This window comes from Notamacropus eugenii, chromosome 2 (genome assembly GCF_028372415.1).
Source record: "Notamacropus eugenii isolate mMacEug1 chromosome 2, mMacEug1.pri_v2, whole genome shotgun sequence".
In the NCBI taxonomy this organism is placed as follows: Eukaryota; Metazoa; Chordata; class Mammalia; order Diprotodontia; family Macropodidae; genus Notamacropus; species Notamacropus eugenii.
This window is the reverse complement of record NC_092873.1, coordinates 347,177,460-347,195,157: the sequence shown is the minus strand read 5'-3', so window position 1 is coordinate 347,195,157 and position 17,698 is coordinate 347,177,460. Positions and strand designations below refer to the sequence as shown.

The window sequence follows — 17,698 nt, the reverse complement described above, 5'->3', positions numbered from 1 at the left end:
ATTTGTTAAGATACATAAATGGCCAGATCAAACATGTCATCAGAACTGTTGAGTTCAAATGAAAATGTGCATCTTTTGGTTTTATATTAAGAAGTTATCATCTTGGACTTGGCTATAACTTACAAAGTAACTTCTCTTTGGCTAATGCCTTCCCCTCTATCCTTTGATTATCTTGGTTCTCCTCCTTTCTGTCTCTAGTTGGGCTGAATCAATGTCTACTGCTTTTTGAAGAGTGGGAGGAGACCAGGGGTAGTGCTGTGGAAAGAGTCTCTGAAGCATTGAAACATAGATCCAGGCCTCAGACAAAAGAAGGCAGTATGTTTTCAGTCCTCCCCCACCCACTACCACACCTGCACAAGGTTGGGCAGAGTCAATGTCTCTCACTTGTTTTAGGGGTGGGGATGTGTTGGCAGGATTTTGTATTGAGAGAGAAGTCCCTCAATAGATGCTAGGCACAAGCCTGGGGGATTAATTTGTAAGGCCATGCCAGGTATGTGGATAATGGGACCTGGAGAAAGTATCTAATCTGCCTCTGTAATCCTGTAAACCTGGAAGTCAATCTCTTTCTCTGTCTCTCTCTGTCTCTGTTTCTCTCTGTCTCTCTCTCCCTCTTATTTTTTAAAAAATTATTTATGTGATATTCCTTCTAGAACTGTCCCCCAACCTACACTTTCAGGTTGGGTCTCCAGGGCACCTGACTACTCCAAGGTTCTAGTATTCTGAAGGTCTACACTCTTTAAATTATAGCCAATGAGTTCTCCAACCCTGTTCCTCAGATCTGGCTCCTGCCTTGACTATTATGCACAGTCTCCTACTGGGCAAGTAGCTATGCTTCAAAGAAATCCTCCTCTATTCCCTGAATCCTGCCCACCCAAGTGAGGAATGGTTCCCTCTCAAGTTCTTCTTCCACGGCTGGCTCTCTTCTTTACTGCCAGTGGTCATACCTCCAGAGTTGTCTCTGCCACTCCTGCTCCCTAGAAAATGTATCTTGCTTTTCAAAGGGCTATCAGGGCCAACAGCTAGATGCTCTGTGTTTCCATCAAGTTCAATGGAAGAACTTCTTACCTTATGAAGAGATAATAGACACTTTTTGTACTTCCTTTAAGACCTTAATACCTCATTGTCTCTCTTACTTGCCCCTTGCCTTCCTTAATTCATCAAATGGGAAGGGGGAAATCAATTGAATAGAGTGTCCTGATCTCTCCCATGCCGTAGGTTTGATCCTCTCTCACAGCATTCAAGGCTAACTTGTGTACCTGTATCCCTCAACAAAATATAGGCTTTTTGAGGATAGAAAATAGTTCATATTTTGTCTTTGTAGCTCCAATGTCTAGCATAGTACTTTGTACATAGTAGACACATAAATGGTTATCAAATCTCACTGAATAATCTTCTGAAGTAAGGATCATGAGATTATTATCCCCATTTTATAGAGGAGGAAGTTGAGGCCCAGACAGGGAGAATTTGACTGGCTAGTTTTTGGTTCATCATCGTCGTTGCTAACATTTACTAAGTGCCAAGTACTGGGCTAAGCACTGATCCTCATAACAACCCTGGCAGGTAGGTGCTGTTATTATCCCCAGTTTACAGAAGAGGAAACTGAGTAACTGCATGTTGAATGATAATGAAAGGGCAATGCTGCCCTTGATTTCTGATGATCAAGGTGGATTGCCCAGGATAGTGATCTGGAATCTCTCACAGACCCAGTAGCAAAGCTAGTCCCTGGAAGGAGAGGGTAACAAAACAAAAGAAGCTAGAAATGCAATTCAGCCAGCCTGGCCCTTAGCCTCAGTCCCTCCTCTCCTCTTGTTTCTAATTAACCTTTGTGGGGGTGCGCAGCCTTAGGTGTTCTCTCTGCTGCCTTCCCCCTCACTCTGTCCTTTCAGACCAGCCCTGAAAGGTTAATTACCAAATCAGCCCATCCAAAGAAATGTTGTCTCTGTGCCTTAAAGACCAAATCACGCTTTGGCAATGTGGTTATTTATGGCGTCTAATAAGCATTTTTCGAAGTGATTAACCTTTATGCCAAAGTCACGTTGGGAATCTTGAGCTCCATGCTTGTTTGCTGTGCTTAAGGGACAGCCTGAGACAGGATGCAGCAGGTGCGGAGTTTGTGCCATCCTGAAATATCAGTGGCTTCAGTCCAGGGCCTCCTCACCCCCACTCCCATCCCCTCACCCCTATCTTTACCACCCCCAACCCCCATCAAACAGGCTCCTTCTTAGGATCACAGAATTTCAGAGCTAAAAGAGAGCTCAGATTTCATCTAGTCTAAATAAACCCCCCTCATTTCATTGCTGAGGAAACTGAGGCCCAGAGAAGTCAAGTAATTTGCCCATGGTCACGTAAGTCAAATACTGCTGAGCTAGGATTTAAACCTTGCTGGTCTTCTGGGTCTCCATTCAGTGCTCTTCTCACTAGTTGAAGCTGGTCTTTGCTTTACTGTGGTCACATGTCTCCTAGTTTCTAAAGTACAAGGGACCTGTCCTCACTTCCCTCTGTATCCCCTGATACACCCTGCTCTGCACGTAGTAGGTGCCCTGTGACTTGCTGAATCCAGAGATACTGCTGTATCACAGGTGGAATGGACTTAGAGAAATAAGACACAGGTTCCAGCTCCAACCCTGCCATGGGCCCCTCCCCCCATTTGACCTTGGGGAAATCAGTTCCCCATTGTGTTCCTTAGTTTCCTCATTTATAGAATGGGATAATACTTTACTTTATGCATAAGACTGTTATGAAGATCAGGCAAAAATAATGGATATAAATAGCTAGGATTTATTTATATAGCTTTTTAAGGTTTGCAAAGCACTTAACCTATGCTATTTCACTGGATCCTTATAATGACCCTATAGGGTAGGCACCATTATCATCCCCATCTTACAATTTCAGAAACTGAAACTGAGAAAGCTTGTGACTTGCCCAGGGTCACACAGCTAAGTGTCTAAGTCAGGATTCGATCTCAGGTCTTACTGACTCAATGTGCCAGTTAGTTGCCTGATTAGTACTTTGTAAACTGACAAGTACTTATGTAAATACCAACTCTTATTATTGTTAAATCCAATGCTTGCTCATTCTCTGGTCTTTGGAAGTGGGTGGGAACACTGTGGATCAGAAGGAAATGTGTGTGTTCTTTCGGTGTCTTTAACTCTCCCTCTCCCATCCCCCGCCTTTTCTGGTGGCCTAGAAGGCTCTCTAGAGAGCCTTGATTCCTCCCTTACCCAGCTGTTAGTGGTGTCTTCTTCCTAAATTACTCTCTGTTCCTTAGTTGAATTATTAGTTATTCTTAATTCAGTTCACATTGTTTTTTGCCCCTGCCCCCAGCATCCCTCAGTCCCCCACCACCACAATGTCAGCGACTTGAGGACAAGAGCTGTTTTATCCTTGTCTTTGTATCTCAAGCACCTAGCACTGTTCCTTTCTTGTACTATGCATTTAGTAAATGTTTATTGAACCACATTTCTTCTATTCTGGCTTTTGCCAATATACTTATAACCCTGTGGATGCTGCACAGATACTAATAGGGTTTGTAGATGGATTCTTATTTACTCATGGAATTGGATTATTTGGTTACCGGAGTTCTTTCCAACTCTGAGATTTGTGAGAATGCGATATATCCCAAGTGGTTTTGCATTTTAAATAGGGAGTCTTGAAGACTGATATTTCTGATTCTTCATGACCTCACTTGGGGTTTTCTTGGCAAAGATACTAGAGTGATTCGCTATTTTCTTCTCAGCTTATTTTACAGAAAAAGAAACTGAGGTAAACAAGGTTAAGTGACTTGCCCAGGGTCACACAGCTAATAAGTATCTAAGGCCAGATTTGAACTCGAAGAAGATGAGTTTTCCTGACTCTAGGCCTGGTGCTATATCCACTGCACCACCTAGCTGTCCTATTCTTGAATACTGAAAAGGCTTTAAGATACAAGGGTGGGATAATTGGCAGTCTGATTGATCTCTGGGGAAATGGGTCAGTCTGAGAACCTCTAAAGTCATGCCATCTAGACCACCTGCAAATGTTGCTAGCCTTAGACTCAGACTGGTTTCCTTGTGGTTTGGTTCTGTCCTTGGAGGTATGCCAATAGGGCAAGAGGGAGGGCCCCCTACCAAAAAAAATTTGTATGCAGGGGACAAGATTTCAAAATGGAAACCTCCCCCTCTAAGAGGCTATCTATATGGTCCTTCATTTTTACCATGTGCCATTTCATTGGTTGTAGATCGTGGATGTTTCTGGTCTTAAAATATGCCTTTATAAAAAATGAATATTAAAAGTGTCCCCAATTGTACCCTCCATACATTGCACTATTGGCCTGCTGTCTTACCTACACTTAGTCCTACTTCTTAAAAAAGGGTAAGAATTTGTCCAAGGTATAAGAAATCTTCGTTGTACCTCTAGCTAGGCAGGAGCTCTAAATATACCGTCAGCTGAGGCCTCCCTGAAGGCATCTAAAATTTTCTAATGTGTGGTGGGTTGTGAGGAGTTAAGGATAAGTTCTCTCTGTTACAGCGGCAGACTGAGTAAGACCCTTCTCTCTGTTCAGAGACCAAAGGTAGGTTCCATCCTTCTTTGCCTCAGTTTTTCATTTTTGAAATGAGGATAAACATTAGAGTTATGTCCTAGGGAGGAAAACCAGGGAGGCTGTGATGTTTAAGTTCTGGTTAATAAAATGCTAGAAGTTCCTTAGGATAGGAAAATCATATGGCCCTGCCTTAATATATAGTACATATGGATGATCCAAAAAGGAAGTGAATTGGTCATTGTGTGAGAATGAAACAACAGGAAAATGACTCACAAGCTTTGTGGGTATTGTCAACTTATTATTATTATTAATAATAATAGCTAACATCTATATAGCACCTACTATATGACAGGTAAGGTAGCTAGGTGGCACATTGGGTCATCTGTTGGGCGTAGAGCCAGAAAGACTCATCTTCATGAGTTCAAATCTGGCCTCAGACACTTACTGGCTGCGTGACCCTGGTCAAGTCACTTCACCCTGTTTGCCTCAGTTTCCTCATCTGTAAAATTCACTGGAGATGGAAATGGCAAACCACTCCAGAATCTTTGCCAAGAAGATGCCAAATAGGGTCATGAAGAATTTGACATGACTGAAAAGCAACTAAACAACAATGTAGCAACTGTGCAACAATTGTAGTACTGTGCTAAGTGCTACAATTGTTATCTCATATGATTATGCTCCAATTATTACCTCATTTGATCCTTACCAACAACCCTGTAAGATAGGTACAATTATTAACTCCATTTTACAAATGAGGAAACTGAAACTGACAAAGGTTAAGTGACTTGCTCAGGGTCATGTAGCGAGTGAATGTCTAAGGCTGGATCTGAACTCAGGTCTTCCTGACTCTGGGCCCCAAACTCTATCCACTGTGCTGCCTATCTGTTGCAGAACCAGAGGAAGCCTTCAGTATCTTAGGACACGGAAAGGAAGGATAAAACTGTCCAATTTTCCTCTCCCTGAAAATGAGTGGAGAACAGAAAATGTGAATATAATGAGAGGGGGCATGGGTTTATCCAGAGAGATGGCGGGGGGAAGGATCCAGTAGTACTATAAAAAGAACACCTGCTCTGATGTCAGAAGACCTGAGTTCTAATCCTGTCTCTGTCACTACCTTGGGCAAGTCACTTAACTTCCCTAGGGCTCAGTTTCCTAATTTGTAAAGTAAATCTTAAACTAAATCCCTTCCCTTTCAAGATGTAGGGTCTATGAGAATTCATAGAAAGTTGCAGCTGGAAAGGATCCCAAAGGTCATAGGATCAGCCTTTCTTTGGGCACTGAAGCCCCTAGCTACTCAGCAGCCACAGCTACTGAAACCCCTGGAAAGAGTCAGTGCCAAATGGTTCAACCTCGTAAAGGGATATAACTTTATCAGTGGAAATAACATTAAATAAGATGAATTATCATTTGCTTACCATTGCCCCCTAAGCATCATGGGACCTTTCCAGATGACTGGAAGCTGAAACTTTCTGTTTCCTATGAAATACCCTCCCCTAGTACTATGTAACCCTCTAGAGGGTAGGAAATGTATTTGCTCTTCGGTTTGTATCCTCAGTGCTTAGCACAATGCTTGGCACATAGTAGGCACTTGATAAGGCTTTTTCATTCATTTATCATAGATCAATTCCAGTATCAAATGCCTCTGCATTTTTCTTTTCTAATTCTATTTTCCTCTTTGAGAAGAAGTCACTCCTGCCCTGTTCCCCTGGTCCTTGCCTTAAATATGCATATCATGGATTGTTAGATACATAGCTGAGGTTGTCTCAGTACACTATGTACAGGCTCTCTCAGGAGGAGATTTCTTCATAACCCATTTCAGTAACAGAATTTGAAGTTACAAAATTGTCAGAACATTTTGACCAGCCAATTAATCCAAGGATAATAAACCATTCAACGATTTTCATTATTTTTTTGAGGAAGAAGTAAAAATTGAAAAGTGGGAATTTAGGGGAGGAAAAGAGTACTTGATGTATTTGTTCCCCAAGATGCATTGCACCTAGTAGGAACTTTCTTCTCAATTTCCTTTACTAGTTCATCATCCTTCCCCTGCCCTCAGCTGTTTGTGTACCCCAAGACTTTGCTAGCCTTTTTTCTTTTCTCTCTTTACATACCCTCTGATGATCTCATTAGCTTTCACACGTCCAGTTGTCATCTCCGTGCATATAACTCCCAGATATATCCCAGTCTTTCTCTTAAACTCTCCCTATCACCAGCTCCTTGTTGGACATTTCAAACTGGATGTCCCAAAGGCATTTCAAATTTAAAATGTTTAAAGCAGAACTTACTATCTTTCCCCCAATAACTATCTGCCTAACTTCCCCATTTTTGTTGAGAGCATCACTATCCTTCTCCAGCTCACCCAGGTTTGCAACCTTACAGTCTTCCCTGGTCTTCATTCTCTCTCAACTGCCATATCCAATCAACTACCAGGTCTTGCTATTATTTCCTTCCCAGCCCCTCTCACATCCATTAGCATCTCTCAAATCCATTCTCATCTCCCCACTGACAGGGTCAGCACCCTGTGTGCCTGGTCTCATCACCTCTCACCTGCACGATTTTAGCAGCCTCTTAACTCATCTCTCTGCTTCATCCTCCACCCAGCTGTCAAAGCAACATTCCCAAAGTGCAGGCCAGATCATACAGCTCCCTTGTGCAGAAAGCTTTAGGGGTTCCCCCTTGTCTACAGGCTAAAATAAAAACTCCTCTGTTTGGCATTCAAAGTTGTTCATATTTTGTCTTCTGTCTACGAGGCTTATTACACATTTTTCATTTTCATGCACTTTCCAATCCAACCCAACTGGTCTTCTGAGCTTTCCTCACAGGGATACTCCATCTCCCCCTTTCTGTTCCGTTGAATGGGCTGTTCCTCCTGCCTGCTTCTTCTCCCTTCCCTTCTACTTCTTAGCACCCCTAGACTCAGCTAAAGTACCACTATATGAAGCCATTGCTAATCTCTCCGAGCTGTTAGTGATTCCCACAACAAATTACTTTGTATCCAGTTTGAATATTTAAAAAGGCATTTATATAGCACCTACTATGGGCCAGTCACTGCTAAGCACTCTACAATTATCTCATTTGATCCTCACAGCAACTCTGCAAAAGTTGCTGCTGCTATCATCCCCATATTATGGGAGGAAACTGAAGCTACAGAATTTAAATGAGTAAGTTAGGGCACTCAGCTAGGATGCGTCTGAACTGGATTTGAACTCAGGTCTTCCTGACTCTAGACTCTATCCTTCCTGAGTCTAGCCACCTAGCTACCTATATAGCCACACACACACACACACACACACACACACACACACACACACACACACAGACATAGACACACACACACAGACACACACACACACACACACACACACACACACACGCACACCTCTATGTTACAGTAAGATTTTTATTTGGGCCCAGCAGAGTTGGAGGTGATTTGCCTTCCTTGTTTTCCACTGAGGAGTCCCTTTCTGCTCTGGACCCACATGTGTACAGATGTATTCACAGCTCAGGGGGAGGAACTTCCCAGGGTTTGCTGCATTATACCAAAATGCCGAATCCTTTCAGTCCTGAGCCACTTGTTTCCCTGGAAGTAGCCAATGCACAGGCTCATCACATAGGGGTGAGCTCTACAGAAGGCAGTTTTACCTTCTTGTCTATGTACATACATATACATAAATATACATCCACATGTTGTTTCTCTTAGTTAAAATATAAACTTCTTGAAGGCAAGAACTGTTTCATTTTTGACTGTATCCCATCACCTAGCATAATACCTGGCATATAGTAGGCTCCTTATACATACTTGATGAATTAAATTGAGGGTGACTGGGTATTTCATTCTGGTATTTTGCCTAAAATTCATAACCCCTTCTGACCTTACCCACATACCTGTCTCAGCATCCTTTTTGCCCACATGTTTTCCTACCATGGCGCACTAAGTTGGGGTTTCTCCATGACCTTTATTTGCCCCAAAGGCTCAGCAGCAGCCAGGGTAGTGAGGGGGTTCCTAGAAGCAAGAGGTCACAATTATTCCCTGGAATCCAAGGGCAATCAGGCAGCACAGGCACAGATCCCCCAACACATTTATCACCAATGAGCAGGGTGGGTATGTGTGAGAACACTGGGAAGTGCCTAATTAAAGGGAGACTTTGAACAGCACCACTGCAGCTGAGAAGGGGCAGGACTGAGCTGTAATGAGTCTCTAATATTAGCAGAAGGAACTCAGTTCTGCCTGCCTGGAGGGGTGGGGTTGCTCTGCTTTGCAAGGAGGGAATCCCAGGGGAATTGACTCTTTAAGAAAAATCTTTCTTTCCCCAGTGGATCTGCTCTGGAGACTATATAGTTGGGGAGGGGGAAACCATAGCTAGAAAGTGACAGAATTTCAGGCATGAAAACAAAAGGAAAAACTGTCAAAAATCCCTCTCCTTGAAAATGAGTGGGGAGAAGGGAATGTGAATATAATGAGAGGAGACATGGTTATATCCAGAAAGATGAAAATAAGATGGTACTGTAGAAAGATCATCATTGGCTCTGATGTTAGACAATCTGGGTTCAGACCCAGCCTCTGCTACTTATTACCTATATGACCTTGGATAAGTCATTGAACTTTCCTGGGTCTAGGTTTCCTCATTTGTAAAGTAAAGCAGTTGAACTAGGTGGCCTTTGAGATCCTGCCCATCTATAGGTGTGAACATAGTCTGTGCATTTATGGGTCTAGAGCTGAGAAAGGGGGTCCTTAGTGGAGAACGGGAAACGCAAATGACCCAGCCCACTGGGCCCAGGTACAAATGAGGAAAGACCATAGAAAGTTAGAGCTGGAAAGAACTCCCAAGGCCATATGGTCTAATTTTAGAAGAAGGAAGTTAAGGACCAGAGAGGTGATATACTTTGCCCAATTTCACACAGCTAATTAATAGCAGAGCCAGAAGAACTTAGTTTTGTCTTTTGATTCCCATATGGGACTGCATCTGAAATTCAATTCAGTAAATATAATTCTTCTGGAAAGTGGGATTTAACAGCTATTTTAGCATCATAGTTTAGTCCTAAATCTTGGAAGAGAAGTGATTAGCAAATATTCCTAGCTATCTCCCCTAGGAATAGCTCCCCTTTATAGACATAACCTATAAGCTACAAAGCTCTTTCCTCTCAATACTGTGAAGGGGGCAGTGTAGACATGAGCTCCATTTTACAGATGAGGAAACTGAGGCTCAGAGTGAAATTACGTGGCCAGGGTCACACAGTTACCAGCATCTAGATTTGAGTTAAGGCTTTCTGCTTCCAAGTCCAGGGCTCTTTCCACTACCTTCCACTCCCACAAGAAAAATCTGTGTGATAAGCTTCCTCCAGTTTGATGACAGCACTCCCTCTAGCAGGCCCCCTCCACTAACTTCCTACCAGAACAGAATCAAGGATTTGATGTAAGAACAAAGGATACTAAAAGGGAAAAAGAGGAAAAGGAAAAGAAAAAGGGAAGGTTACAGCAGATGGAGAAGAAAGGGAACAAACATTTATTAAGTACCTACTTTGTGCCAGGCCCTGAACCAAGCATTTTACCAACATTATCTCATTTGAACCTCGAACCTTACAATAACCCTGACAGATAGAAGGACAGAGTGCCAGACTTGGAATCAGGAAGATCTGAGTTCAAGTGCTGCCTCAGACGTTTACAAGCTATTTGGCCTCATGCAAGTCACTTAACTGCTCTCTGCCTTGGTGTCCTCCACTGTAAAATGGGGATAATAAATAATTATTTCTATAATTATATAACAATAAGTAAATAAAATAAACCTATCTCCTATGGTTGTTACGAAGATCAAACACTATAATATTTGTAAAGTGCTTTGCAGAACTTATAATGCTATATAAATGCTCACTATTGCTATTATTATTATATTCAGGATTTAAACCCAGTCCCTCTGACTAGAAATAGGGTATTCTTTTCACCACCGACTCCACAAGATCTCTCAGCAACCCTTCCCAGCAGTTTGACTTTTTCTGCTCCATCCTAAGGCAGCTAGGTGTGGCATAGTGGATAGTCTGTGTGACCCTGGATAAGTCACTTCTTCTAAATGTGTTTCCTCACCTATAAAATGACGGTATTAGACTAGATAATATCTGAAGTTCCTTCTAGCTCTAACTCCAGTGAGGTTCTAGTTTTGGCTGCCTTGTCCATAGTAGGCTCTCTGGGAATAACTGGAGTATTCTAACCATGTTTCTCTCTTCTCATGGCCCCTATAGGCCCTTCTTCTGTGGCTTGCACCAGTCTCAGCCTCACTCCAGGACCAGTATTGTGAGAGCCTATCGTTAGTCAACAACACCACTGGTGAGTACCCCAAGGCATCCTCCTCCTCCCTTTTCTCCAACTGCTCCCTATACAGCATACACCAGAGCTGGAGAAATAATAGCACAAAAGCCATCCCTTTTAGGCCTCCATTTCTCAGGGAGATTCCCTGCTTCCACTTCCTTTTTATACATATCTGCCAGAAAAAATCTTTCTTTGATGCTATTTTCATCATATCTCTCCCTGGCTCAAGAACCCTAGTATTATTCCCCATTGTCTAATGTATCTAATTCAAATTTATAAAACATCTACTGAAGCCCTGATGACTCTCTAAGTCCATCTCTTCTTTTTGACCATACTGAGGCATTACCCCATCCTACCAACTAGCAGGAACAGGCCTCCCAGAACCCTTTCTCTTTCTCACCCCAATCCCAGCCTGGATGCTGACCTCTCTCATCACCATCACCCAAACCCCCACTCCACTTTGACCCTTGGGTTCATTACTCCTTTTCCAATAGTCATTGGTCAGGGACCATCTACCCTGCCATTGCTAACCAAGGTCCATGGGGTCTAACTATCATCCATGCTTCTGTTGGACCTTTAGTTCCACTTGGCCTTTCTATCTGCCATGAAACCAAACCCTCTTTAATGTGTTGTCTCCCTTAATTAGAATGTGTTTCTGTTTGTAGGTTCTGCATTTGTCACCTTATTTTGCACAAAGTGTCAAACAAATGCATCTCTTTTCCATTCCGTGAAGATTATGGTCAGAGCTACCTTTCTGAATTGTACCAGCAGAGCTTAATTCTAATTGCCTAATCCCAAACAAGGGTGCCTAGCAGTGGGTATCAGGCTTATGCATCAGATGGGAGAAATAGAGAGATGTGTCATTTAGAGGCAAAAGGAGGGTGGGAGCAGTGGAGGAGAGAAGGAATGGTAACAGAAGATTGGTCTCCCTAGCACCTCTTTTGAGCCATTTGATAGGGATTAATGTTAATTATTTAATAAATTCATATTGAGTACCTACAGTGGGTAGAGCACTGTGCCAACTGCAGTGAGAGAGAGACAGAAGAAAGAAGACACAAAACCTAACCACAGTCTGATGGTGGGGGGAAGGGAGGACATCGTGGAGAAAGAAAAGCAGTACCGGAAATAGCTTAGACATAATGAAGACAAACACCATGCAGGTAATCTCTGTAATGGGCTTTTTATTTCCACATCAATTAATTTCAAGTAGCATGTCAATAAGTGCAAAATCCTTTCCTGCTAATCAAAGAAATGAGTGCTATATGGAGGCAGAATAAGGGATTTCTTAGACTAGAATTTGAAGTGATCTCGGAAGACTTCCACATATACTTTACATTCAATCCTTATAACAACCTTGTGAGGTCAGTAGTATGACTATCCTATTCCTATTTTTTTTACAGATGAGAAAACTGGACTCAGAAAAACTAATGTAATGGTAACTTATTTCACTAGACAAGGGAAGAGGGAGGACCTCCCAAGTGGTGTATAGAGAATGAACAAGCATGGTTGGATGAGTGATTTCAGTGTGGGCAAAGGAAGAGACGGGTTTAGAGAATCATCAGGAGCTCAGCTGATATGTAAGGAATTTAAATTAGACATATCAGGTCACAGGGTGCTTCTAGGGTTCTTGAGTCAAGGTGAAGCATGAGAGTGGCACTAGAGGAAGATAAGTGTGGCAGGTATGTATGAAGAGGAACTAGAAGCAACAAGTCCCTCTAGGAAATAGAGGCCTCTTAATAGGAATGGCCCTGGTGACTCATGACAGAAGGAATGGTGATCAGGCTCCATTAACTCATTTGTTCTGCCCCCTAAAGAGGTCTATTCCATAGCTTACTGTCGTAGGTGTCATCTGTCCTTGGAGGTGGTGATAAATGGCATTCATTCTCCTGTGATTTATATTCCCTACTCACTCTCCTCACCTCACCCCCGCCACTGCCTCCCTCCCTCAGTCCAAAACTGGCTTTCTGGTGTGCTGATCGATCACCCTCTGCAGAAGCCTCTGATCAAGTGCCATTTTTCTTCCTCTCTCCCTGGACCTGCCCAGACCAATGGGCACAGGGTGAGACAGATGGAGGGTGTGGGGAGCAGAGAGGGACATTGACAGATGGATAGTCAGTCTGGCTGCTTAGTGACACCAAGACATTGGTTTTCTGTGGGGAGTCCCCATCCTCTTTTCACATGGCATACTCCAGGACCAAGGAGAGCACCACTGGGAAATAGACTGGAGTCATTCTGTCATCTGTCCATCTGGCACATTACAGATAGGTCACAAAATTATAAAATCATGTAATTGTATGATAACAGTATCAGAACCATGGTATGTTCCATAAGTTTGCATTTATATAGGGCTATAAAGTTTACAATGTATTTTTATATACCTCTTTTCTTTTGATCCTCACAGCATCTGTGAGGTAGATGGTTTTAGTATTCCCATGTTACAGAGAAAGAAATTGAGACTGAGAGAAGTTAAGTGACTCATCCAGGGTCACATAGGCATGAAGTATTGTCATGGAAAAGAAAACCCTACTTACAACTTAGAATACAATCAAATAAAATTATTCCATACATTGTTACAAACCAAGGCACAGAAAAGTAATAATTGATATACAGAGAAGTGTATTTCTATAATACAAGTCAGTGTTTAAATATGAACCATTTTCCACATGTACTTATGGAACACAGAAAGGCATATAATTATGCTGCATTCACAACTGGTCAGCCAGTGGCCCTGGGGACATCTGGGGACAGCGGTTCAAGGGGAGGAAAAGAGACTTTCTAATTTGTTAGTCTGTTGTTGGCCTCAGGGATTCAAGACAGGATGTACTCCATGTTTTGTTCACCCTTTGCATACAAACAGGAGTAAAGGAAGGCAAAAATATAGAGGTTAAATATGGCTGTCTGTTTAACATTGAAAAGAAGGCTTTGTCTAACACTATGCCAAGAAAGAGGAAAATATAGAGTGCTGAGTAGGAGAGAAAGGATTTGAACTCAGTGCTTACTGACTCAAAATCACAGTGATCTACCCACTGACTCATGCTTCTGCAAATTAATACCTCATTAAGCTGAAAAATGATCTTTGGAAGTCATTGGGTCCATCTCTCTGCCTTCAGACAAATGAATTGTCTAAACTAATCTGGTCCAGCTATGTTAACTGTAGAATAGATATGTATCCAGAGGGCCCAGTGTGGCCTTAGTGGGATGATGAACTTGTCAATGAAGGGAAGGAACTGTCTGGACATTCTTCCCAATTCACTACCCCTGAAAATAGTAGTAGTTGAAGTGGTTTTGGGAGTAACTGATGGCTCAGTCTGATCACCAAAGAACCTCAGGAAGTATGTTAGTGAAGAAGAGACTCCCTCTACCCATAGAACCTGGAGACAGAGCCAGAGTTTTTCTCTTATCTGCTTTATATATTACCATGGTTAAAAGTTACTCATCTAGCCCTCTCACTCCCTTTCCTGTATCCTCCAGCCTTTCCTACCAGTAGGAAAGGGAACAGAACTTTTCCTATTGACAGAAGACTGACAGATAAGGGCAAAACTGTGGAACTAGAAATAGCAACCACTCTCTGGGATATTTGGTCTGACCTCTAAGACCTGAAACATACTCCCTACTGGGATACAATGAATAAGACGCAGTTTGGTTATAGGTTATTAAACCATCCCCTTTCTCCTCTCTCACAGTTACTTCCCTCCTACTTTTCTGTGGTCAAGTAGTGCCAAGTGCTCTTGGCCAACTCTGATTGAGCACTCACCATATGCTATGTGTGGAATAGAAAACTGCTGGTATACAGTCCCTGCCCACAGTGAATAGACAAAAGTCTAACTCAGAATTCCTGGGAGCCATGTAAAGTCCAACAATTGTCCCCTGGTCCTATCCTACTGATCAGATTTACAGAACCATATCATGGGAGATGATTTGCTGAGGTCCCAAGACTAATTCAAAATAGTCATACCAATAGTTCAGTTGGCAGCATTTCCTGAGAATCCAACTGTGAGGGAATTGAACACAAGGTAAGATTGGATCTGGCCCATTTCCTTGGGGTTGAAAGACTATTAGACTATAAAGGTAATCTCATTGAGGATGTTCTTCTGGGGCTTAGCTATGAATGGTGGACCTTTCCTGCTTGATTTATGGATCTACACATTGTTTTTGGTGGAACAGTTTTTTTAAATCCCACAGAAGAACCTTTAGGGCCCTGATAAGGGGCAAGACCCTCTTAGGTCTTAGAGAAAATTCAAGCAGAGGATCAGAAGGAGATGGATTAGGACCTTTTTTGATCTCTATGTTGCTTCTATCCCCACCCAGGTGATGGGTCACAGGTATCTTGTTGCCTTGCCCCCCTGCCACTTTCAAGTGATTCTTCTCTACCCCAGTGACTCCTTTAAGCTTACTTTAAGCTACTCTATGCTCCAAAAAGTGATAAAACTGCATTAATTTTAGCATTATCAAATTAAAACTTCAATAATTCAATCTGGTCCCCCTCCAGTTGATATGGATTAGGATTGTTGTTTAATTCTGTCCAACTCTTTGTGACTCCACTTGGGGTTTTCTTAGCAGAAATACTAAAGCACTTTGCCATTTCTTTCTCCATCTCCTCCTACAGAAGAAGAAATGAAGGATAGGATAGTTAAGTGACTTGCATAAGGCCACACAGCTAGTAAATGTCTGAGATCAGACTTAAACTCACATAGATGAGTCTTCCTGTCTTACAGACATGGCACTCTATCCACTGTGCCACCTACCTGCTCCATGGATTAGGGTAATTTGACCATAAATCACCTTGGCATTCAGTGTCTAGGGCTCTCTGTAGCCACCTAATGTGACACTGAATATTTGGAAGGAGGAGCCAATTAAGCAATAAATCAACAAGTGTTTATTAAGCACCGGCTATGTGTCAGGCCAAGGCAGTCAGATGGCACAGTGGATAGAATGCCACGTCTGTAAGACAGGAAGACTCATCTATGTGAATTCAAGTCTGATCTCAGACATTTACTAGCTGTGTGACCCTGGGCAAGTCACTTAACCCTGTTTGCCTCAATTTTTCATCTGTAAAAATGAGCTTGAGAAGGAAATGGCAAACCACTCCAGTATTTTTGCTAAGAAAACCCCAAATAGGGTCACAAAGAGTCAGACACAACTGAAATGACTGAACAACAACAAAATGTGTGAGGCATTTGCAAGTTAAGGGGAGTACAATTTCCAAGAAGAAAATAATCCCTAGTCACAATGAGCTTACTGGAGAGAGACAACATTTAAATGTTTTTAGCATAAGTATAAAGTTAATAAATAAATGAACAAATGAATAAATAAATATAATTAAACACAAGGTAGTTTGAGAGGGAGATTGCTAACAGTTGGAGAAATCAGGAAAGGCTTCATGTAGAAGGTGGAGTCTGAACTTCATCTTGAAAGAAGACAAGGACGCTGAGAGGCAGATAAAACGAGGGAGAGCATTCCAGGCATGAGGGATGACCAGTGGAAGGATCTGGAGATGGGAGAGAAGAGTGTTTTGTGTGAGGAATAGAGAACAGTCTCTAAGAGGCTGGATCAAAAAATACCATAAGGAAAGAAAGTCAGGAAGGTCATATTTATCTACGGCCTGCCCACCACAGGCCCACCTTGCTGGCACTAGTTGAGTGTGAGCAGACCTGCTTTGAAACAGTAGCAGGATTCCGGGCAGTGCTGTATTGGACTCAGTATATCTGCCCTTTGGTGGGGATAAGGGTTGAAGGTGGGGCTGGTGGAGAAGCCTCTTGCCTAGGCTTCTTCCGGGCTACTAAGTATGGGAGGTTTATTTACGAGGTTGGTTGAGTTTCCTTCCTGAAACCTTTCTTCTAAAACCAGATCAATATGGGAAAAAAACTGAAGTCCTCATCACAGCCCCTGTGGCTTGGGAATGGGCAGAAAAATGCATATTTGTCTCAACAGGACTTTGCCCTGTTTTCCAAGGCACTTTCAGACAAACAATGGAAGCCCGACATTTCTGGGTGGAGGGGAAAATTAGCTTTGCCTCTGTGATTTTCAGGTTTGACTGATCAGTCCCCTGCTTGCCCTGCCCTTCCCCCACCCCACATCCTTTACATCTGGGAAGCAGAGCCATTTTGGCGCTTCTATGGCTGCAGCTAGCCCTAGATGTCCTGGATATCTCTTTGTTTCCCTATAGTTCTTTCATCTCATTCACCCTTTCCATTTCTGTCTCACCCAATTTCTTTCTCCTTTTTCTCCTCTTTTATATATACACTTTTTCCTTTTTTCTGCTTTTCCTCCTCCTTTCCCCTCCTCCCTCTAAATTTCTTTCTTTCCTTCCGTACTCCCTCCTTCCCTTACTTCTTTCCTCCCTCCCACCCTTCCCTCCTATTTTCCTCCTTTCCTTCATTCCTTGCTTCTTTCCTTCATTTCCTCCCTCCCTTCTCCCTTCCTTCCTTCCCTTTTCCTTTCCTTCTTTTATTCCCCCTTCTTCCTCCCTTGTTTTCTTCTTTCTTTCTTTCCTACATTCCTCCCCTCCCTTCTCCCTTCATTCCTTCCTTCATTATCCCTTCTTCCTTCCTTCCTTGTTTCCTTCATTCCTTCCCTCTCTTCTTTCTTTCTTCCTTCTTCCTCCCTCCCTTTCTCCTTTCTTCCTTCCTCTCTTCCTCCCTCCTTCCTTCTTCCATTCCTTCTTTCATTTTTTACCTCTCTCCCCTCCCCACCCTTTCTTCTTTCTTTTCTCTTTCCTTCCTTTCCTCCACCCCACTCATCTGTAGTCTCAGTCTCCTCCCCTATATGAACTCCTTTCTTCTGACAGCTCTGTGTTTTGCTCTGTTCAGATGGTACCACTGAGCTGGCTCCTGGCTCTGTCCACTGCCTAATCAGCAGGTACCCACCCTTCTGAAGGT

The 17,698-nt window shown here is 42.7% G+C and overlaps 1 protein-coding gene across 2 annotated transcripts in view; it reads left to right on the top strand.

Annotated features, from left to right (window-relative positions):
- The window catches only part of CRHR1 (corticotropin releasing hormone receptor 1), a 95,997-nt gene that overhangs the window by 36,337 nt on the left and 41,962 nt on the right, over positions 1-17,698 (top strand). For both annotated transcript variants that reach the window (XM_072645937.1, XM_072645936.1), the window contains exon 2: positions 10,754-10,838. In XM_072645937.1, coding sequence (XP_072502038.1) covers positions 10,754-10,838 — 85 coding nt within the window. The remainder of the gene's footprint in view (positions 1-10,753; positions 10,839-17,698) is intronic.